This window comes from Neofelis nebulosa (assembly GCF_028018385.1).
Source record: "Neofelis nebulosa isolate mNeoNeb1 chromosome Y unlocalized genomic scaffold, mNeoNeb1.pri SUPER_Y_unloc_1, whole genome shotgun sequence".
NCBI lineage: Eukaryota > Metazoa > Chordata > Mammalia > Carnivora > Felidae > Neofelis > Neofelis nebulosa.
The window spans coordinates 1,359,240-1,384,990 of NW_026691917.1; the positions used below are offsets into that span (position 1 = coordinate 1,359,240).

Genomic DNA, 25,751 nt, shown 5'->3' on the forward strand with positions numbered 1-25,751 from the left:
ACTTACATAGGACCTTATAGTACACCTCTTTGTAACCACAAACTACAAACCTATGAGAGATACACAAAAAATAAAGAGAAAAGAAAGGCAAATATATCACTACAAAAATTCGCCAATCACAAGAGCACAAGACAAGAAAACAGAAACAGAGAAAAACTAAAAAAAAAATCAAGAAACTAATAAAAACAGGAACAGATACAAAGATATCAGTAACTTAGTTAGTTAGCTAGTAAGTAAAATAGGCTTCATGCCAAGCTCAGAGACCAATGCAGGGTTTGAACTCATGACTATGTCCAAAACCTGAGAGGAGATCAAGAATCAGATATTTAAATGATTAAGCCACCCAGGTATCTCTGTCAATAATTACTTTAAATGTAAACAGTGTAAGCACTCCAATCAAAAGACAAAGGGTAGCAAAATGAATTTAAAGAGGTTAGTCCACATGCTGTCTAGAAAAGAGTCATTTCAATCCTAAAGATACATACAGACTGTAAGTGAAGTGCTGGGAAAAAATAATTATACAAATAGAAGCAAAAATAAGCCTGGGTAGAAATACTAATATCAGATGAAATAGACTTTATTTTTTTTAACGTTTTTATAGTTTTTTAATGTTTATTTATTTTTAAGAGACAAAGAGAGACAGAGCACAAGTGGGGGAGGGGCAGAGACAGAGAGGGTCGGGGGCAGGACACAGAATCCGAAGCCAGCTGCAGGCTCTGAGCTGTCAATACAGAGCCCAATGCGGGTCTTGAACCCCTGAACAGTGAGATCATGAACTGAGCCTAGGTTGAAAGATTAACTGACTGAGCCATCTGGGGTGCCCTAGACCAAACAGACTTTAAACAAACACTACAGCGAAAGAAAAAAAAGTGCATCGCATAATGATAAAGGGATCAACCTAATAAGAGCACGTAACAATTGAAAATATCTATGCACGCAACAATGAAGCACTTGAATACAAAAAGCAAATATTAACAGACATAAAGACAAATTGATGGCAATTCAATATAGCAGGTGACTTCAACACCCACTTACATCAATAGAAAGATCATCCAAGAAGAAAATCAGTAAGGAAATAATGTCAGACTGAATCAGATGGACTTCAAAAGAAATATTAAGCACATTCCACCCCCAAATAACAGAGCACACCTTATTTTCAAGGGCACATTGAACATTCTCCAGAATACACAGATGTTAGGCCACAAAACACATCTCGATAAATTTAAAATGACTGAAATTACATCATGCCACTTTTCCAACCACAAGATAAAACCAGAAAGCAATCACAAGAAAAAAAACTGGCACAAGCACAAACACACAAAAGTTAAACAATAGGATACTAAATGTGTCAACAGAGTAATCAAAGAAGATATACAAACATATGTGACAACAAATGAAAATGAAACCAAAATGATCCAAAATCTTTTGAACACAGCAAAAGCTGTATTAAGAGGGAAATATATAGGAACACAAGACTACCTCCATAAATAAGAAAAAGCTCAAATAAACAAATAAAACAGACCAGAATCAGTAAAATAAAGACTATGAAAACAGCAGAAAGTTTAAATAAGTAAATCCACGCCTGGATCCTTCAAAATATAAACAAAATTGATAAACCCTTACCCAGGCTCACCAAAAAGGGAAAGAGAGCATAGGGGAGAGAAAATGGACCCAATATATAACATGAGAAACAAAACAGAACTTATACGACACAAATATAAAGAATCATAAGAGAATGTTATGAAAAAATCCCAACAAAATGAACAACCTAGAGCAAATGGATACATTCCTAAAAACATATAATCTTCCAAGACTGAATCAGGAAGAAACAGAAAATCTTAACAGCCCAAGTAGTCGTAATGAAATTGAACTGTTAATTAAAAGTTACCAAAAATTAAAATCCCAGGATCAGATGGATTCACAGGGGAATTCTACCAGACATTTAAATAATAGTTAATATCTACTCTCAAACTATGCCCCCCCGAAAAAAAAACAAAAACCACATACGAGGAAGAAATGCTTCCAAATTCATCCTATGAGGCCAGGTTTACCCTGACATGCAAACCAAAGACACTCCACACTCCAAAAAGAGAAAACTATAGGCCAATATACCTGATAAACAGAGGCAAAAACCATCAACAAAACATTAGCAAACTACCTTCAATAAAACTTTAAAAACATCATTTACTACAATTAGGAAGGATTAACTCCAGAGATGCAAGTATAGTTCAATATTTGCAATCAGTCAATGTCATACACAACACATCAAAAATTGATCGAAAAAAATCGTATGATTGCCTCAATAGATGCATAAAATTCTGACAAAATTCAATATGTATTTATGAAAAAAACTCCCAACAAAGTCAGTTTAAAGAGAACATACTTCAATATAAAACATCATCTATGAAAAAACACAGCTATGAACACACTGAATAGGGAAAAACAAAGCTTTTCTTCTAGGCAGCTAGGAGCTCAACACTTTTAGTTAGCACTAGCTGCAGGGGCGCCTGGGTGGCTCAGCTGGTTAAGCATCCAACTTCAGCTCAGGTCATGATCTCAAGATTCGTGAGTTCGAGCCCCGCATTGGGCTCTCTGCTGACAGCTCAGAGCCTGGAGCCTGTTTCGGATTCTGTGTCTCCCTCTTTCTCTGACCCTCCCCTGTTCATGCTCTCTCTCTCTCTCTCTCTCTCTCTCTCTCTCTCTCTCTCTCTGTCTCAAAAATAAGTAAACATTAAAAAAAATTAAAAAAAAAAAGAAATTCTAGCTGCAGCAATCACGAAAGAAAAGAAAATAAGAAGCACCCAAATTGCTAACGAAGAAAGAAAATCCTAAAGCCTTCACCAAAAACGATTAGAAGTAATTAGTGAATTAGGTAAGTGCCAAGACACAAAATCAATACCCATAAAATTGCACTGTTTGTAACTAATAACAAAGTAGAAGATAAATTATGAAAATAATTCAATTTACAATTGGAACCCAAACCTATACAACACCTAAGAAAAAAGTTAGCCTGAAAGTCCTGAATTCTGAAAAACACAGAACAAAAAACACTAAACAGAGAACCCTAAAAAAGTTGAAGAGGAGACAAAGAAATGGAAAAACATTCCATACTCATAGGACTGGAAGAATAAATATGGTTAAAATACCTTCACTACCCAAAGCAATCTACAGATTTAATGAAATATAATGAAATCAAAATATATTTTCACAGAGGTAGAAAAAAATATCCTAAAATGTCTTCAAACCACAAAAGACCTCATATAGCTAAAGCAATCTTTAGCAAAAAAGGAAACAAAACAAAGCTATCACAATCCCAGGTTTTAAGATATGTAACAAATATGTAGTAATCAAAAGAGTACCATACTGGGACAAAAACAGAAATACAGATCAAGAGAACACAATAAACCCCAAAAATAAACCTAAAATTATTTGGCCAATTAACATATGCCTCTAAAAGAGGCATGAACATGCGAATAGGGAAAAGACAAGTCTCTCCAATAAAACGTGCTCAAAAAACGGGGTAACTGCATGTAAAATAAAGAAACTGGACCGCTTTCTTACACTATACACAAAAATACACTCAAAATGAATTAAAGAGCTAAACATGAGACCTGAAAGCATAAGCATCCTAGGATAGAGCATAGGTGGTAACTTCCCTTGACATTGGCCAAAGCAACATTTTGCTAGATTTATCTCCTCTAGCAAGAGTAATATTGTTATAAAGCAAAACAAACTATTGGGACTACATGAAAAATTAAAATTTTTGCACACTGAAGGAAACCATCAACACAATGAAAAGGCAATGTACTGAACAGGAAAAGAGTTATGATATATCTGATAAGGTTTTAGTATCCAAAATATATGATGAAAACAGTAAAAAAGAAACGCAATTAAAAAATGGTCAAAGGGGGGCGCCTGGGTGGCGCAGTCGGTTAAGCGTCCGACTTCAGCCAGGTCACGATCTCGCGGTCCGTGAGTTCGAGCCCCGCGTCAGGCTCTGGGCTGATGGCTCGGAGCCTGGAGCCTGTTTCCGATTCTGTGTCTCCCTCTCTCTCTGCCCCTCCCCCGTTCATGCTCTGTCTCTCTCTGTCCCAAAAATAAATAAAAAACGTTGAAAAAAATTTTAAAAAAAAATGGTCAAAGGAAATGAATAGGTGTTTTTCCAAAGACGACCTACAGAAGCCCAAGACTCATGAAAACATGCCCAAATCACTGATCATCTGGGAAATGCAAGCCAAAACCACCATAAAATACATTACACCTATCAGAAAAGACAGAAACAAAGACCAAAAATAAGTTATCAGTGAGATTATGTAGAAAAAGGAAATTCTGTACACTGTTGGTTGGAATGTGATTTGGTACAGCCACTGTAAAAAAAAAGCATGGATGTGCCTTTACAGGTTAAAATATTAATTCCGTATGATTTAGTATTTCTACTACAGGGTATTTATCCAAAGGAGGAGAAAAAAACACTAATTCAAAAAGATACGTGCATTCCTATGTTTACTGCAGCATGATTTACAATAGCCAAGATATGGAGGTAACCTAAGTGTCCACTGATAGATGAATGAATAAGAAATATGTGGTGTGTGTATGTATATAAACATATATTCAGCCATATAAAAGGATGAGTTCTTGCCATTATCAACAGGGGTGGCACTAGAGGATATTATGCTAAGTATCATAAGTCACACTGAGAAAGGCAAATGTCACATGATTTTACTCACAGGTGAAATCTAAAAATCAAATGAATTTAAAAAGCAAAAAATCCAGAATCAAACCTATAAATTCCGCAGAGAATTCAAGGTTGCAAGAGGGTGGAGAATGGGTAGGATGGGCAAACTGGGTGAAAGGGAGCAGGCCACACAGGTGTCCAGCTGTGGAATGAATAATTGATAAGAATAAAAGACACAGCAAAAGTAACACAGTCGAAGCCACTGTAATGGCATTGTATGATGTCAAATAATACACCTATACTTGTGGTGAACACAGCATAATATACGGAGTTGCAGAATTACTGAGTTGTAATTCTGAAACTAAAGTAATACTGTGTCAATTATATTCAAATTTAAAAGTAATTAAAGAATTAAATACTTACGATTAAATGGGAGATGAAAGACTTGTATACTAAGCACTAGAAAAACTCACAAAAGACATTTATAAAAAACAGAAATCCTGCGTCTCTGAAAAGTTACTTACTATTAAGATGTCCACAATACCCACAGCAACCTTCAGATTCAAAGCAATCTCTAGCAAAATCAAAATGTCACGTTTTACAGAAAGAGAAAAAAAAGCCTATTAAAAGGTATTTGAAACCACAAAGACCCAGAATATTTAAGAAATATTAAGAACACCTAGGGGCTCCTGGGTGGCTCAGCTGGTTGGATGCTGGACTTCAGCTGAGGTCATGATCTTGCAGTTTGTGGGTTCTAGCCCTGTACTGGCCTCTGTGCTGACAGCTCAGAGCCAGAAGCCTGCTTCAGATTCTGTGTCCCCCTCTCTCTCTGCCCCACCCCTGCTCTGTCTCTCTCTGTCTTTCAAAAATGAATAAACATAAAAATTTTAAAAAATAAAAAGAACACCGAGATAACACTATGATTCTCCCTGATCAAAACATACTAAAAACTACTCTAATCAAAATAGTATGATACTGGAATTTGAGGAATAAACTTAGGAATTCCCTGGGCTTGCATCATGGGTTAACAAGGCATAAAGAATTACAAAGCCATAACATGATCACACCCAACCTTGGGTAAACAAGATTAGGACCTGAGGATAGAGCAGGGGTGGGTAAAGGCCCCCAGAATAGAGAGGGGGCAAAGGCTCCCAATACAAAGTTATATGAGTTAAACAAGATTAAGCATCAGGGCAAAAGTGTCCCCCAATTTAGTACTACAGCAGAGAGCTGCTTTCATAGGAAAGAAGGACCAAATTGGGTAAACAGGTATATGGGGCTACAGATTCCTGCTATGCTGGTTAAGCTGCCCAAAGTGGAGCTGGTTAGCAAAAGAAAAGGTGCCTTGTTAACCCTGAGGTTGCATGCTCTATCTGTCTTATCCCCTAGGCTAGCTAAGATAAACAGACATGGTACCTCCTGCCTGCCATTAACATCCATGTGCCTGGCGCCATGATTTTGTTTTATACTGACCCAAACCCAAACACCGATATCTTCAAAAACCCCTTCTCCTCATGCCATGAGTTTATGTTCACAGATTCACTCTCTCTTTCTGCGTGTCCATCACTTTTGTAAGCTTTCTGATAATAATAAATATGGGGCAAGGACCCTTATTCGGGGATCTTGTCATTTCCTGGACATTAGCCATCTCTACTTTTCATCCTGAATCTGCTCTACTGCTGGCTAAGAGAGAACTTAAGACTTACGAGTCTACAACACTGGAATAAAAACAGATATATGCCAACGGAATAAAACTGACAGACCATTAAATACCCTAAAACACAAGACTATGCCAGGAGGCCAAGAAAACACAGCGGGGAAAAGGGATCTCTTCCATAACTGTTGGGAATACGGGACATCCATCTATAACAGAATAAAATTGGACCCTTAGCTCAAGTCACACACAAAATGAACTAAAATTAAAGATGTGACACACAAAACAATAAAATGTTGATAAGGACAGATGGGGTGGGGATACCTGGGTAGTACAGTTGGTTGAAAGTCTGACTCGACTTCAGCTCAGGTCATGTTGCCATGGACAAGGAATCAAGTCCTGCAATAGGCTCTATGCTGAACATGGATGGAGCCTCCTTAAGATTCTATCTCTTTCCCTCTGCTCTCTCCCTGACACATGTGCTCTCTCTGTCTCTCTGTCTCTCTCCCACTTCTCTCCAAAATAAGAAAAAGGAAAAGAAAACACAGGGGAGAATCTTGTAGACAGTGGACTGAGCAGTGATATTCTGGATCTGATACTGAAGAACAGACAACAGCAAAATTAACAAAAAATGTTCTGCACGGAAAGGAAATAACAAAACAAAGAGTAACCTATGGGATTATATAAAATATTTGTAGGCAACAGATCTGATAATGGTTCCTATACAAAATATATAAGTAATTTTCATAACTCAAGAAAAATTTTACCCAATTTAAATACGGGCACAAGGACCTTAACAGATATTTTTCTGAAAAAGCTACAAATGGTTGAAAGTCTAACAAGGTGCTCATAATAATTACTATCAGGAAAATAAAACTAAAAACATCAACCTGTTAGGATAATCAAAAACCAAAGGACAAATATTGGTGATGATGTGGATAAAGTGAACTCCTGAGCAGTTTTTGGGGATGTAAATTGGTACTGCCACTAGGGAAAATTGAAATCTGGACCTCAAAAAGACATGCCTGAACTTCTACTTTATCACAGTATTATAGCCAAGATATAGAAAAACCTAAATGTCCATCGATAAGTAAATGGATTAAAATGTGGTATATGCATACAACGAAATAACAAACGTTACGCTAAGTAAAAGAAGCTAGACAAATACTGAGTAACCGCTCTTGTATTTGGAATCTATAAGACTCAATCACATAGAAGATGAGAACAGAATATAGCGAGATGAGAGGGAGAAACGAGGTGTTGACCAAAAGGTAAAAAAAAAAAAAAAAGGTTTTAGTTATGCAAGATGAATGAGTCCTACATATTAAATATAGAGCAATGTTAAATATACTTAACAACTGTTGTATGACATGCTTGAGATTTACTGAGAGTGTAATTTAATATTCTTACCACTAAAATCACACACACAAAAAAGTTAACATTTGAGAGAGATTTAAGGATATGTCAAATTAGCCTTATTATGGCAATTATTCCACAATGTCTATTTATGTCAAAACATCAAGTGTACAGCACGAATCATACAAGTTTTAACTGTCAACTGTACCTTAGTAAAAATGGAGAAACAAGAAATAAAGAAATGTACCACAAACAAGAAATAAAGAAATGTACCACTTTCATAAGCATCAAAATTAAAAACAACAGTTATGAGTTAAACTGGTGGAGTATTGGTAAAAGACACCCACTGAACTACAAAATATTGCTAAAAGAAATACATATGACAGACATAAATGGAAATCCATCCCATATTCATCAACTAGATGAATATTGTTAAGGTATCAATAATACCTAATCCATCTCCAGATACTTTGTAATGCCTATCAAAATTCTAAATCAAATTTTTGCAGATGCAGAAATAAGAAACGATTTTAAAATCATGTGACTTTAAAAGTAAAATGAATAATGAAAAAAGAACAAAGAAGAAAAGAACAAGGAAGAAAACAATGGATGACCCCCATTGTGATTTTACGCAATGTTACAAAAGCTATAGTAATACAAATAGTATGGTAAAAGGGCAGAGAAATATAGACAATGAAATAGAAACAGAAGATGAAAGAAAACATACTTGCATATTAGTCAAATGATCTTGAACAATATTGAACACCCCTCAATGTATAAAGGATACAAGTGTGTTCAACAAGAAAAAAAACAAACCGTTCAGTGAAACCAGGATCTTATTCTCTGAGAAGATAAACAAAATGGATCAATATCTAACCAGACCCATAAAAAAAGCACTCAAATTAACAAAACGACAAACAACAAAGGAGAAATAATAACCAACACCACAGAAACAACTGGAAGACCATATTATGAAAAATCATATGCCAACAAATTAGACACTGTAGAAATAACTAATTACGAGAAACGTAAAATGCCAAAACTGAAAATAGGATGAAATAGAAAATTTGATCAAACTGATTACTATCAATGAAATTACTCAATAATCTAAAAACTCTCAACAAACAAAATTCCAGAACAAGATGGTTTCATAAGTGACTTCTATCAAAACAGAAGGATAATACCACTTCTTCTTAAACTATTCCATAAAATAGAAATGGAAGGAAACTTTCCCAATTCACTCTATTAAGGCCAGCATTACCCTGAATCCAAAACCAAAGAAAGACAACACAAAGAGAACTACAGGCCAATATCCCTGGTGGACATGGATGCAACAATTCTCAACCAAATAACAGCAAACAAAATTCAATAATACATTACAAATCATTCACTATGATCAAGTTAAATATATTCCCAGGATGAAGGATAGTTTGAAATTCCCATATCAATCAAGGGAATATGTTACACTAACAAGAGAAAATATAAAACCATACGATCATTTCAACAGATGGAGAAAAAGCATTCTCAAAGTACAACATTCATTCATGATAGAAACCCTCAACAACATAGCTTTAGAGAGAACATATAAAGGTCACCTATGAAACCTGTAACAAACTTCATACTCAATGGGGAAAAACTGAGAGTTGAGGAACAAGACAGGGATAACCCACTCTTACCACTTTTATTCAAATTAGTACTTAGAAGTCCTAGCCACATCAGTCAGACAACAACAACAACAAAAATAAAAGGCATACAAATTGGTAAAGAAGGAAAACTTTCACTATTTGCATATGACATGAGGTACTGTATACAGAAAACCCTAAAATCTCCATGAAAAAAACTACTAAAACTGATAAATGAAGTCAGTAAAGTTGCAGGATACAAAATCAACCTACAGAAAAGGCTGCATTTAAATACATTAAAAACGAAGTCACAGAAAGAGAAATTTAAGAAAATACTCCCACTTACAATTGCAGGAAAAATAACTAAGTCCCTAGGAATGAACCTGACCAAAGAGGTGAAGGACCTGTACTCTGAAAACACAAAACACTTATGAAAGAAACTGGAAGATGACACAAAGAAATGGGAAAACATCCCATACTCATAGATTGCAAGAAGAAATATTGTTCAAATCCTAAACAACCAAAACCAAAACCTAAACAATGTAAATGCATTACATTTAATGCAACCCTTATCAAAATACCAAGAGCATTTTTCATAGGACTGAAACCAATGATCCTAAAATCTATATGGAGCACAAAAGACCCCAAATATGTGAAGCAATCTTGAAAAAGAAGAACGAAGTTGGAGGTATCACAATTCCAGATTTTAAGTTATATTATAAAGGTGTAATAATCAATACAGCAAGGAAATTACATAAAAGTAGACACACGAATCAGCAAAAAGAACAGAAAACCCAGAAATAAAACCATACATACATTAATATTCAACAAAGGAAGCAAGAATATGTAAAGTCTCTTCAATACATACTGATGGAAAAACTGGCCAGGGACATGAAAAAGAATTAAAATGAACCACTTTCTTACCCAAGACACAAAAATACATTCAAAATGAATTAAAGATCTAAAAATGAGACTTGAAACCATAAAAATCATAGAGAGAGCATGGGCTTTCCAGAGATGTCTCCTAGGTCAAGGGAAAACAAACAAACAAACAAACAAACAAACAAACAAACAAACAAACTATAGGGACTACATCAAAATAAAAACCTTCTGCATACCAAAGAAAACAATTAACAAATTACAAGACAATGTACTGAATGGCACAATAACATCTCTGCAGATGACATAACTGATAATGCGTTAGTATTCACAACATGTAAAGAACTGATACAACTCAGCATCCAGAAAAGAATCCAATTTAAAAATAGGCAGAAACCTTGGACAGATATTTCTCCTAAGAGGACATCCATATGGCCAACAGACACGTGAAAAGATGCTCAGTATCATAGATCATCAAGGGAAATACAAATCGAAACTACAATGATATATCACCTCAAAACAGTCGATGGCTAAAATAAAAAAAAAAACAACAAAAAAAACAGAAGAAAAAGCAGGTGCTGGTAAAGATGCAGAGAAAGGGGAATTCTCTTACACTGGTGTAGCTACTCTGGAACACAGTAAGGAGATACCTCAGAAAGTCAAAAGTAGAACTACCCTATAATGCACCAATTTGGTACTTACCCCAAAATGCCAAAACACTAGCTCAAAGGGATACATGCATCCCTATTTTTTGAAGCATTATTTGCAAAAGCCAAATTAAGGAAGTCACCCAAGTGTCCAGGGAAGGATAAAGAAGATGTGATACACGACACAACCAGAAATCTTAAAAAAGAATAGAATCTTGCCATTTGCAACATGGATGGAGCTAGACAAATCCTGTATGATTTCACTCATTTGTGAAATTTGAGAAATAAAACAAACAAGTTAAAGAAAAAAAGCAAGAAACAGACCCTTAACTCTAGAGAACACACTGATGGTTTCCAGAGGACGGGTGGGTGCCTGTGGGAATCGGATATATAGGTGTTGGGAATTAAGGAGGGCATCTGGAAGAGCACTGGGTGTTGTCTGGAAGGGCTGACTTACTATATCGTCTACGTGAAACAAATATTCTAACGTATGTCAGCTATAATGGGATTAAAAGTTAAAATTTAATAAAAAATGGTTCAATAGATATTCACATGCAAAAGAATGAAAGTGGACATTTAACTCACACAAAAATTAAATTTAATTAAAACCAGAATACAAAACAAAACAAAACAAAGAAGACAAATACACAAACAAAAACTCTTCAAAGGAAACAGGAAAAAAGCTTCAAGAGACTGGATTTGACAAAAAGCACGGGTAAGAGCAAAACAGACAAATGTTACTACATTAAACTTGTTTGTGCATCACGGGATAATATCAAGAGTTGAAAAGCATGCTACAGAATGAGAAAATATTTGTAAATCATATACATATAAGTCATTAATATCTCAGAGGTATAAATAATTCCCAAAATTAAACAACAAATATATTAAATAACTCAAATTTAAAAAAAAGGCAAAGTGCTTGAATACACATTTTTTTCAGTATTGATATACGAACGGCCATAATGCACATAAATAGTTGTTCAAACTTATAAATTCTCATAGAATGCAAATCAAAATGATAATATCACTTTTCTGTCCTAGCAGAATATCTACTATAAAAATATAAATACTAATACTAATACTAAGACGACGACTGCTACTACTACGAACAATAATAATAATATCAAGAGAGAAAATAAGTTTTGCCAAATACGCGGAGAAACTGGTATTCTTCTGCACTGGTGGTGGACTGTAAAACTTAGAAAATTCTATGGAATACAGTATACTGGTTCCTCAAAAGAAAATTAAAATAAAATGACTCTATGATCCAGCACACCCACTTCTGGCCAAATGTCCAAACAATTAAGAGCGGAGCCTCAGAGATACTTGTATCTCTGTACAGGCATGTACACTCATATTCACAGCATCATTATTCACAACAGCCAAGAGGTGGAAGCAACCCAATGATCATCAGTGAATGAATGGATAAACAAAATGTGACATATTCATGTAATGGAATATTCAGCTGTAAATGAAAAAAAATCCTTTTACTTGCTCTGTAGCTATGTATTTAATGAAATTTGAGGACATTATGCTAAGTGAATTAACGCCAGTCACAAAAAGACACATACTTGAAATACTTATGGCTCTTCTTATATAAAGTACCAAAATTAGTCATATTCAACTAAAATAAAATAAAAATGTTATTTACCAAGGCTGGGGTATGAAGAAAACAGAGTCTTGTTAAAACAAATTTGCTATTTTTTAAAATGAAAAAGTTCTGCATATCTGTTGCACACAGTGTAGATATATTTAACATTACTGAAACATACACTTCAAAATGCTCATGATGGTAAAATTTTATGTTTTTTACCAAAACACAAAAAACATATTATTCTAATTACTACTGAACCAAAAGAAAAAAAAAAAGACTTCTTAAAAGGCATCAGAAAATTAAAGTGACATTAAAGTGAGAAAAAAGTACCGTTTCTTTCATCTGGATTTCATTGATCTTTATCTTGAAGAGTTTGTGTTTGAATTCCTCATTACAAAAAAATACATCACCATCTTCCACATCTCTGCCCTTGGGACTTTTGATAAGAACTCTAGCTCTGCCACAAGCTAATGATTGTAGAGTTCTTCTAAGTTCTCTATCCTCTGAATGAGAAAAAAAAAATGTTTAGCATTTTTATTACAGCACAGAGTTAAACAATTACAATCAATACTTACCTACTCCAGTAGCCACCTTAATTTCTTCTAAGCTGAACCGATTTCCTTCATTAAACATCAACAGCACCAATGTTTGGAAAAGGGTTACCTGAAGTTCTTTTTTGCCCTGTTAAAAGCAACATTCTATTAATTTCTTATAGAAAAATACCAATTTAATGATGATGTAGGTATGATTTTAGCTACTTAAAATCCTCGCTATTTATTATATTAAAATATTAATAGTAATTGAAACTTGAGTCCTGTTGAGGTCAAAATAGAGCTAAAAGTGGCAGACATTAACAGAAAAAAACAGCATTGGCTGTTTCCACAATAAATAAACATACTTTCCACTTTAGAACTAACAATACATTAGATATTTAAAAACCAGAAAAAAATATTTGTGTTATCACCACTCATAATCAAGGTACTAAAAGTGGGTAAACAATTTCCCAGCTGCTTCTTTCAGTCACTATTCACTGATAGTAACAATAAAGATTACAAAATTGTTCTCCTATTTGAGACCATTCCAAATATTAACTTTAAATTAATTAAATATTAAAGGTGAAATCTGAAGTTTCAAGCATAAGGGGAAAACTCCATGACACTGGTCTTGACAACAACATTTTGGATATGATACCAAAATATATGATTTGGCGTTTACGAACCCAAAGGATGAACACAGAGGAAGGGAAGGAAAAATAAGATCAAAACAGACAGGGAGACAAACCGTAAATACAGTTCTCTTAAATACAGAGAACAAACTGAGGGTTTGTTTGTTGGGGGCAGTAGGGTGGGGGCATGGGCTAACTAGATGATGGGCATTAAAGGTGGCAACTGTCAGGGTGAGCTATGGGTGTTATACGTAAGTGATCATTCACGGAATTCTACTCCTGAAACCAATACCATGCTATTCTAACTAACTTGAATTAAAATAAATTTCAGAAATAAATAAACAAAAAACAAACATATCATAGACCAGATCATAATGGAAGTTTTTGTGCAGGAAAGTAAATAAATTCATTCATTCTTCGTTTCAAGAAAATAAAAGGTAACCTATAGAATGGCAGGAAATACTTGCAAACCCATCTATCTAATAAGGAGTAATATACAAATACATACAGTACTCATAACTACTCAACAGGAAAAAAAAATCCAAAATAAATCCAAATGAAAATAGGCATAGGGCCTGGATAGTCATTCTTCCAAAGAAGATATGTGAATGACCAACTACATGAAAACTGTATAAAACATCATTAGTTAGGGAAATAGAAAATCCAAAAGCGAAGTTCCTCATAAAATTAAAAATGGAACTAACATACAATTCAGCAATTTTACTTCTAAGGATATAGTTGAAAGAAAAAAATAAAATCACTACCTCAGAGAAATACGTGCACCTGCTGTTTTGCAGGACTGTTTACAGTAGCCACGACATGGAAACAACTTAAGTGTCAATGAACAGAAAAATGTACAGAGAAAATGTGACAGATTAGCTTACACAGACAGGTAAGTTGTTAGGTATGACAGACACACAGGTAAGATCAGTATAGAGAGATATAAATAGAGTTTAAAAAAATAATAACACAGAAACAATGGAATATTATTTATCAATAAAAAAGAGAGAATTATGCCATTTCTGACAACAAAGATGGATCTTGACAGCATAACTGTAAGTGAAATAAGATACAGAAAAACAAACACCATCCCATGGAAAGGGAGACTACAGACCAATTTCCCTGGTAAATATAAATGCAAAAATTCCCAAGATACTAGAAAACCAAATCCAACAACAGATTTAAAAAATTATTCACCACTAGCAAGTGGATTTATTCCTGGGCTGCAGGATTGGTTCAATGCTCACAAATCAAGCAACGTGATAAAACATACTAATAAAAGGAATGACAGGAACAACATGATCCTTTAGGTGCAGAAAAAGCATCTGACAAAATACAGCACCCTTTGTTGACAAAAAAAAAACCCTTAAGAAAGTAAAAATAAAAGGAACACATATCAACATCATAAAAGACTAATATCCTCAATGGGGAAAACGAGACCTTTCCCCCTACAGTCTAGACCATGACAAGAATGTCCAGTCTCACTACTGCTGTTCAACACTGGGTTGGAAGTCCTAGCCTCATCAATCAGACAACAGAAAGAAATAAAAAGCATCAAAATCAGCAAGGAAGAACTCAAACCTTCACTCTGGAAGTGCCCTGCAGTTCTGTGCCACTCCCAGGACTATCCAAAATGACAAAAGGGAAGAACTCTCTTCAAAGGACTCCAGGAAGTAACGACAGCTAACGAATTTATCAAAACCAATTTAAGCTATATAAGTGAACAAGAATGTAGAGGAATAGTCATAAAATTAATCACTGGGCTTGAAAACAGCATAGACGACAGCAGAGAATCTATTGCTACAGAGATCAAGGGACTAAGAAATAGTCAGGAGGAGCTAAAAAATGCTCTAAATGAGGTGCAAAATACAATGGAGGTGACCACAGCTCGGATTGAAGAGGCAGAGGGGAGAATAGGTGCATTAGAAATAAAATTATGGAAAAAGAGGAAGCTGAGAAAAAGAGAGAGAAAAAGATCCAGGAGTATGAGGGGGAGACGTAGAGAACTAAGTGATGCTATCAAACGTACCAATATCCATATAATAGGAAATCCAGAAGAGGAAGAGAGAGAAAAGAGGCTGAAGATGTACTTGCACAAATCACAGCTGAGAACTTCCCTTATCTGGGGAAAGAAAAAGGCACTGAAATCCAAGAGGCACAGAGAACTCTCTCCAGATGTAGCTTGAATCGATCTTTTGCACAACATACCATAGCGAAACTGGCAAATGCAAGGGTAAAGAGAAATTTCTGAGTGCAGCTAGGGATAAACACTCTCTAACATATAAAGGGAGACCCATAAGACTAGTAGCAGACTTAGCTACTGAAACTTGGAAGGTCAGAAAGGAATGACAGGAAATCTGCAATGTGATGCAGAGACAAAATATGCCCTCGAGAATCTGTTATCCAGCAAGTCTGTCACTCTGAATAGAAGGAGAGAGAAAGGCTTTCCCAAACAAACAAAAACTGAACGAATTCATCACCACTAAACCAGCCCTACAAGAGAGCCTAAAGGGGATTCTGTAAGTGAAATGTTGCAACGACCACAAAGTACCAGAGACATCACTACAAGCATGAGACTATAGACATCACAATGACTCTAAACCCCTATCTTTCTATAATAACACTGAATGTAAATGGCCTAAATGCTCCAAACAAAAGTCATAGGGTATCAGAATGGATAAAAAAAAAAAAAAAAAAAAAAAAAAAAAAAAAAAAAAAAAACCATCTATTTGCTGTCTACAAGCGACTCATTTTAGGCCTGGGGACACCTTCAGATTGAAATGAGACTGAAAGATGGAGAACTATCCTAGTACCAGAAGTCAAAAGAAAGGTGGAGTAGCCACACTTATATCAGACAAACTAGACTTTAAATGAAAGGTTGTAACAAGAGATGAAGAAGGGCATTATATAATAATTATAGGGTCTATCCATCAGGAAGAGCTAACAATTATAAATGTCTATGCACCAAATCTGGAGCCCCCAAATATCTAAAACAATGAATCACAAACATAAGCAACCTTATTGATAAGAATGCGGTAATGGCAGGGGACTTTAATACTCCACTTACAACAATGGATAGATCACCTAGACACAGGATCAATAAAGAAAGAAGGGTCCTGAATGATACACTGGATCAGATGGACTTGACAGATATAGTTAGAACTCTGCATTCCAAACCAACAGAATATACTTTCTTCTCGAGTGCACATGGAACATTCTCCAAGATAGAGCACATACTGGGTCACAAAACAGCTCTTAATAAGTATAAAAGAATTGAGATCATACCAAGCACACTTTCAGACCACAGGCTATGAAACTTGACATCAATCGCAGGAAAAAGTCTGGAAAACCACCAAAAGCATGGAGGTTAAGGAACACCCTAGTAAAGAATGAATGGGTCAACCAGGCAATTAGAGAAGGAACTGAAAAATATATGGAAACAAGTGAAAATGAAAATACAACAATCCAAGCGCTTTGGGATGCAGCAAAGGCAGTCCTGAGAGGAAAATACATTGCAATCCAGGCCTAGGTCAAGAAACAAGAAAATCCCAAATACAAAATCTAACAGCACACCTAAAGGAACTAGAAGCAGACAGCAAAGTCACCCCAAACCCAGCAGGAGAAGAGAAATAATAAAGACCAGAGCAGAAATAAATAATATAGAATCTCAAAACACTGTAGAGCAGATCAAGGCAACCAAGAGTTGGTTTTTGAAAAAATAAAATTGATAAGCCTCTAGCCAGGCTTCTCAAAAAGAAAAGGGAGATGACCCAAATAGATAAAATCATGCATGACAATGGAATTATTACAACCAATCCCTCAGAAATACAAGCAATTATCAGGGAATACTATGACAAATTATATGCCAACAAACTGGACAACCTGGAAGAAATGGACAAATTCCTAAGCAACCATACACTTCCAAAACTCAAACAGGAAGAAACAGAAACAGACCCATAAACAGTGAAGAAATTGAATCAGTCATCAAAAATCTCCCAACACGTAAGGGTCCTGGACCAGATGGCTTCCCTGGGGAACTCTACCAGACATTTAAGGCAGAGAAAATACCTATCCCTCTCAAGCTTTTCCAAAAAATAGAAAGGGAAGGAAAACTTCCAGACTTATTCTAGGAAGCCAGCATTACTTTGTTTCCTAAACCAGACAGAGACCAAGCAAAAAAAGAGAACACTAGGCCAATATCCCTGATGACTATGGATACCCAGCAATTCGAATTCAACAGCATTTATTTATTTATTTATTTTTATTTTTTAATTAATTTATTTTTTTAATATATGAAATTTACTGTCAAATTGGTTTCCATACAACACCCAGTGCTCATCCCAAAAGGTGCCCTCCTCAATACCCATCACCCACCCTCCCCTCCCTCCCACCCCCATCAACTCTCAGTTTGTTCTCAGTTTTTAAGAGTCTCTTATGCTTTGGCTCTCTCCCACTCTAACCTCTTCTTTTTTTTTTCCTTCCCCTCCCCCATGGGTTTCTGTTATGTTTCTCAGGATCCACATAAGAGTGAAACCATATGGTATCTGTCTTTCTCTGTATGGCTTGTTTCACTTAGCATCACACTCTCCAGTTCCATCCACGTTGCTACAAAAGGCCATATTTCATTTTTTCTCATTGCCACATAGTATTCCATTGTGTATGTAAACCACAATTTCTTTTTTTTTTCTTTTTGTTGTAAGTTTATTTTTGAGACATAGACAGAGCATGAACGGGGGAGGGTCAGAGAGAGAGGGAGACACAGAATCGGAAGCAGGCTCCAGGCTCTGAGCCATCAGCCCAGAGCCTGACGTGGGGCTCGAACTCACGGACCGCGAGATCGTGACCTGAGCCGAAGTCGGCCGCTTAACCGACTGAGCCACCCAGGCGCCCCTAAACCACAATTTCTTTATCCATTCATCAGTTGATGGACATTTAGGCTCTTTCCATAATTTGGCTATTGTTGAGAGTGCTGCTATAAACATTGGGGTACAAGTGCCCCTATGCATCAGTACTCCTGTATCCCTTGGATAAATTCCTAGCAGTGCTATTGCTGGGTCATAGGGTAGGTCTATTTTTAATTTTCTGAGGAACCTCCACACTGCTTTCCAGAGCGGCTGCACCAATTTGCATTCCCACCAGCAGTGCAAGAGGGTTCCTGTTTCTCCACATCCTCTCCAGCATCTCTAGTCTCCTGATTTCTTCATTTTGGCCACTCTGACTGGCGTGAGGTGATATCTGAGTGTGGTTTAGATTTGTATTTCCTTAATATGGAGCGACGTTGAGCATCTTTTCATGTGCCTGTTGGCCATCCGGATGTCTTCTTTAGAGAAGTGTCTATTCATGTTTTCTGCCCATTTCTTCACTGGGTTATTTGTTTTTCGGGTGTGGAGTTTGGTGAGCTCTTTATAGATTTTGGATACTAGCCCTCTGTCCGATATGTCATTTGCAAATATCTTTTCCCATTCCGTTGGTTGCCTTTTAGTTTTGTTGGTTGTTTCCTTTGCTGTGCAGAAGCTTTTTATCTTCATAAGGTCCCAGTAGTTCACTTTTGCTTTTAATTCCCTTGCCTTTGGGGATGTGCCGAGTAAGAGATTGCTACGGCTGAGGTCAGAGAGGTCTTTTCCTGCTTTCTCCTCTAAGGTTTTGATGGTTTCCTGTCTCACATTCAGGTCCTTTATCCATTTTGAGTTTATTTTTGTGAATGGTGTGAGGAAGTGGTCTAGTTTCAACCTTCTGCATGTTGCTGTCCAGTTCTCCCAGCACCATTTGTTAAAGAGACTGTCTTTTTTCCATTGGATGTTCTTTCCTGCTTTGTCAAAGATGAGTTGGCCATACGTTTGTGGGTCTAGTTCTGGGGTTTCTATTCTATTCCATTGGTCTATGTGTCTGTTTTTATGCCAATACCATGCTGTCTTGATGGTGACAGCTTTGTAGTAAAGGCTAAAGTCTGGGATTGTGATGCCTCCTGCTTTGGTCTTCTTCTTCAAAATTACATTGGCTATTCGGGGCCTTTTGTGGTTCCATATGAATTTTAGGATTGCGTGTTCTAGTTTTGAGAAGAATGCTGGTGCAATTTTGATTGGGATTGCATTGAATGTGTAGATTGCTTTGGGTAGTGTTGACATTTTGACAATTATTTATTCTTCCAATCCATGAGCAGGGAATGTCTTTCCATTTCTTTATATCTTCTTCAATTACCTTCATAAGCTTTCTATAGTTTTCAGCATACAGATCTTTTACATCTTTGGTTAGGTTTATTCCTAGGTATTTTATGCTTCTTGGTGCAATTGTGAATGGGATCAGTTTATTTGTCTTTCTGTTGCTTCATTGTTCGTGTATAAGAATGCAACTGATTTCTGTACATTGATTTTCTATCCTGCAACTTTGCTGAATTCATGTATCAGTTCTAGCAGACTTTTGGTGGAGTCTATCGGATTGTCCATGTATAATATCATGTCATCTGCAAAAAGTGAAAGCTTGACTTCATCTTTGCCAATTTTGATGCCTTTGATTTCCTTTTGTTGTCTGATTGCTGATGCTAGAACTTCCAGCACTATGTTCAACAACAGCGGTGAGAGTGGGCATCCCTGTCGTGTTCCTGATCTCAGGGAAAAAGCTCTTAGTTTTTCCCCGTTGAGGATGATGTTAGCTGTGGGCTTTTCATAAATGGCTTTATGATCTTTAAGTATGTTCCTTCTATCCCAACTGTCTCAATGGTTTTTACTAAGAAAGGGTGCTGGATTTTGTCCAAGGCCTTTTCTGCATCGATTGACAGGATCATATGGTTCTTCTCTTTTTTGTTGTTAATGTGATGTATCACATTGATTGATTTGCGAATGTTGAACCAGCCCTGCATCCCAGGAATGAATACCACTTGATCATAGTGAATAATTCTTTTTATATGCTGTCGAGTTCAACAGCACTTAAAGGGATTATTCAACAAGATACCAGCAAATCGAATTCAACAGGATTTAAAAGGATTATTCACCATGATCAAGTGAGATTCATTCCTGGGCTGCAGGGCTGGTTCAACATTCTCAAGTCAATCAATGTGAGACATCACATTAATAATGAAATAATGAAATGAAATGAAATGAAATGAAATGAAATGAAATGAAATGAAATGAAATGAAATGAAATGAAATGAAATGAAATGAAATGAAATGGAATGAAATGGAATGGAATGGGGAAAGGGGAAAGGGGAAAGGGGAAAGGGGGAGGGGGGAAGGAAAAGAAAAAGAAAAAGAAAAAGAAAAGAAAAGAAAAGAAAAGAAAAGAAAAGAAAAGAAAAGAAAAGAAAAGAAAAGAAAAGAAAAGAAGGGGAGGGGAGGCGAGGGGAGGGGAGGGGAGGGGAGAACCGTATGATCCTGTCAATCGATGCAGAAAAAGCATTTGACAAAATTCAGCATCCTTTCTTAATACAAACCATCGGAAAATTGGGATAGAAGGAACATACATAAAGTTCATAAAAGCCATTTATGAAAAGCCCTCAGCTAATATCATTCTCAGTGGGGAAACACTGAGAGCTCTCCCCCTGGGAACGGGAACACAGCAGATGTTCACTCTCACCGCTGTTGTTCAACATAGTGTTGGAAGCTGTAGCATCAGCAATCAGACAACAAAAGGAAATCAAAGGCATCAAAATTGGCAAAGATGAAGTCAAGCTTCACTTTTTGCAAATGACATGATATTATACATGGACAATCCGATAGACTCCACCAAAAGTCTGCTAGAACTGATACATGAATTCAGCAAAGTTGCAGGATAGAAAATCAATGTACAGAAATCAGTTGCATTCTTATACACGAACAATGAAGCAACAGAAAGACAAATAAACTGATCCCATTCACAATTGCACCAAGAAGCATAAAATACCTAGGAATAAACCTAACCAAAGATGTAAAAGATCTGTATGCTGAAAACTATAGAAAGCTTATGAAGGAAATTGAAGAAGATACAAAGAAATGGAAAGACATTCCCTGCTCATGGATTGGAATAATAAATATTGTCAAAATGTCAATACTACCCAAAGCAATCTACACATTCAATGCAATCCCAATCAAAATTGCCCCAGCATTCTTCTCAAAGCTAGAACAAAGGATCCTAAAAATGTATGGAACCACAGATGACCCCAAATAGCCAAAGTAATACTGAATAAGAAGACCAAAGTGGGAGGCATCACAATCCCAGACTTTAGCCTCTACTACAAGGCTACAATCATCAAGACAGTATGGTAGTGGCACAAAAGCAGACACATGGACTAATGGAATAGGATGTAGATTTCAGAATTGGACTCACAAAAGTATGGCCAACTAATCTTTGACGAAGCAGGAAAGAAGATCCAATGGAAAAAAGACAGTCTCTTTAACAAATGCTGCTGGGAGAACTGGACAGCAACATGCAGAAGAATGAAACTAGACCTGTTTCTTACTCCACTCACCAAAATAAACTCAAAATGGATAAAGGACCTGAATGTGAGCCAGGAAACCATCAAAATCCTGGAGAAGAAAGCAGGAAAAAAAAAAACCTCTCTGACCTCAGCCGCAGCAATCTCTTACTTGACACACCCCCAAAGGCAAGGGAATTAAAAGCAAAAATGAACTACTGGGACCTCATGAAGATAAAAAGCTTCTGCACAGCAAAGGAAACAATCAACAAAACTAAAAGGCAACCAACGGAATGGGAAAAGATTATTGGCAAATGATATATCGGACAAAGGGTCAGTATCCAAAATCTATAAAGAACTCCCCAAACTCCACACCCGAAAAACAAATAATACAGCGAAGAAATGGGAAGAAAACATCAATAAGACACCTCTCTAAAGAAGACATCCAGATGGCCAACAGGCACATGAAAAGATGCTCAATGTTGCTCCTCATCAAGGAAATACAAATCAAAACTACACTGAGATACCACCTCATGCCAGTCAGACTGGCCAAAATGAACACATCAGGATACTATAGATGCTGGAGAGGATGTGGAAAAACGGGAACCCTCTTGCGCTGCTGGCTACAAACTGGTGGCAGCCACTCTGGAAAACAGTGTGGAGGTTCCTCACAAAATGAAAAATAGACCTACCCCATGACCCAGCAATAGCACTGCTAGGAATTTACCCAAGGGATACAGGAGTGCTGATGCATAGGGGCAACTGTACCCCAATGTTTATAGTAGCACTTTCAACAATAGTCAAATTATGGAAAGAGCCTAAACGTCCATCAACTTATGAATGGATAAAGAAGATGTGGTTTATATACACAATGGAATACTACATGGCAATGAGAAAGAATGAAATATGGCCTTTTGTACCAACATGGATGGAAGTGAAGAGTGTCATGGTAAGTGAAATACGCCATTCGGAGAAAGACAGATACCGTATGTTTCCACTCTTATGTGGATCCTGAGAAACTTACAGAAGACCATGGGGGAGGGAAGGAAAAAAAAAGTAGAGAAGGGAGCCAAACCATAAGAGACTCTTAAATCAAAACTGCGAACAAACTGATGGTTGATGGGGGGTGGGAGGGAGGGAAGGGTAGGTGATGGGTATTGAGGAGTACACCTGTTGGGATGAACACTGGGTGTCGTATGGAAACCAATTTGACAATACATTTCATACTTAAAAAAAAAATAGAGAACCCATAAATCAACCTACAAATGTTAGGGCCAACTGATCCTTGGAACAGCAGGAGAGAATATCCGAAGTAAAAAGACAGTGCCTTAAGCAAATGGTGACTGGAAAACTGGACAGTGACATGTAGAACAATGAGCCTACACCATGTTCTCATACCACACACAAAAATGATTTCAACCTGGATGAGACACCTAAATGTAAGACAGGAAACCATCAAAATCCTAGAGGAGAAAACAGGAAACAACCCCTTTTTGTTTGGCTGCAGAAACTTCTTACTGGTCATCGCCAGAGGCAAGGGAAATAAAAGCAAAAATGTACTACTGGGACCTCATCAAGATAAAAGCCTTCTGCGCAGCAAAGTAAACAACCAACAAAATTAAAAGGCAACTAATGGCAGGGTGAACATCTGGGTAGCTCAGATGGTTAAGCATCCTCCTCCTGGTTTCAGCACAGGTCATGACCTTGCAATTGGTTTCTGAGATCAAGCTCCAAATTGGGCTCTGTGCTGACAGCATGGAGCCGGCTTGGGACCCTCTCCTCTCTTTCTCTGCCCCTTCTCTGCTCTTTCTCTCTGCACCCTCTCTCAAGATACATAAATAATCAGTTTTAAAACAGGCAACCAACAGAATGGGGGGATAGTTGCAGATGACATATCAGATAAAGAGACAGTATCCAAAATCTATAAAGAAATTATCAAACTCAACACCCAAAAAACACATAATCCAATAAAGAAATGGACAAAAGACATGAATGGACACTTTTTTAAAGAAAACACCCAGATGGATAACACACATGAAAAAACATTCCACAATACGCATCATCAGGGAAATACAAATAAAAACCACACTGAGATACCATCTCACCTATCAGAATGGCTAAAATGAACAACTCAGGAAACAACAGATGTAGGTGAGGATGCAGAGAAAGGGGAACCTTTTTGCACTGATGGTGGAAATACAAACTGATGTAGCCACTCTGTAAAACAGTATGAAGGTTCCTCAAATAAATAAAAATAGAATTACAACCCACAACTTCACTACTGGGTATTTATCCAAAGGATACAAAAATGCTGATCTCAAGGAGCATGTGAGCCACAATGTTTATGACAAGTGCTATCAACAATAGCCAAATTATGGAAGGAGCCCAAATGTCCATCAAGTGACATTAACATTAAAACAGACGTTGTATATATGTATACATATGTATACGCACACACACACACGCATGCGCGCACACACACACACAATGGAACACTCCTCTGTGATGCAGAAAAAAGAATGAAGTCTTGCCATTTGCCACAACTGGGATGCAACTGGCGTGTATTATGTTAAGCTAAATAAGTCAGAGAAAGGTAAATATTGTATGATTTCACTTATATGTGAAACAAAACAAGGAAACATAGAGAAGGAAAAAGAAAAATAAGATAAAAATACGGAGGAAAGCCATAAGAGACTCTCAGATACAGAGAACAAAACTGACGGTTGCTGGAAGGGTGTTGTTTGGGGGAATTATCTAAATGGGTGATGGGAAATGAGGAGCACACTTGTTGGGATGAGCACTTACATTAATATTAATCGATGGATCACTAAATTCTACTCCTGAAATCATTATTACATTATAGGTTAACTTACTTAGATTTAAGTAAAATTTAAAAATTAAAAAAAAAATAATTAAAAATTTTTAATTAAAAAAAGAAAAAATACTCTATGATCTCGTAATGTTTTCCATGGTACACACCATTCTCAGAGCACGGCCCGTGTCCTACTAATTTCCCAACACTGAGCCTTTTTGCCCATATATGCTAACAGCTGAAGTTTTCAGTACACCTAGCTGAGCTGCCTGGTGAGGGTCTCCCCATGCCAAAACAAACCAGTGGAGTCTGTAAGAGGAAACTGCTTAGTCAAATGTGTAGGTAGTAATTCAAGGAATCAAGAATTATGAATAATACAGTGAACATTACACCATGAAAAGCTACTAAACAAAGCTCCAATAACTGATGTGAAAGAAATGAACTCTAAGACAAAGAATTCAGAATAATCCTGAACTATTAGAGGAGTTCACTGAACTACAAAAACATCCTGAAAGACAACAAAAGAAAATTAAGAAAACAATACATGAAACACATATGTTCAACAAAAATACAGAAACCATTAAAGAGAAAAAACAAATTCTCCAGTGGAATAACACAATGACTGATTGAATTATTCAGATTAGAGCTTCAACAGCCATCTCATCACACAGAATAAAGAATCAATGATCCAGGATTATAGGAATCCCAGAAAGAGAGGAGAGAGACACTGGGACAGAAAGTATATTTACGTAATATGAGCTGAAAACTTCCTACACTGTGCAAGAGATATGTACATCCAGACCCAAAGAATCCCAAATAGGTTGAACCTTTTAAGGGCTATAGTAAGATTCACTGTAGTTACATTATCAAATTTCAAAAATAAAGAGAGTTTTGAAACCAACAAGAGAAAAATAACTCATAATATCTAAATGAGCCCAAAAAAGAATACGAGAATTCT

At 36.5% G+C, this 25,751-nt stretch overlaps 1 protein-coding gene across 1 annotated transcript in view; it reads right to left on the reverse strand.

Annotated features, from left to right (window-relative positions):
• Window positions 1-25,751, reverse strand: part of LOC131503562 (cullin-4B-like) — a 142,447-nt gene that overhangs the window by 22,580 nt on the left and 94,116 nt on the right. Inside the window, exons 18-19 of the mRNA XM_058715011.1 lie at window positions 13,006-13,111; window positions 12,761-12,933 (exon numbers count right to left, since the gene is read on the reverse strand). Of these exons, the coding sequence (XP_058570994.1) occupies window positions 12,761-12,933; window positions 13,006-13,111 (279 nt within the window). The remainder of the gene's footprint in view (window positions 1-12,760; window positions 12,934-13,005; window positions 13,112-25,751) is intronic.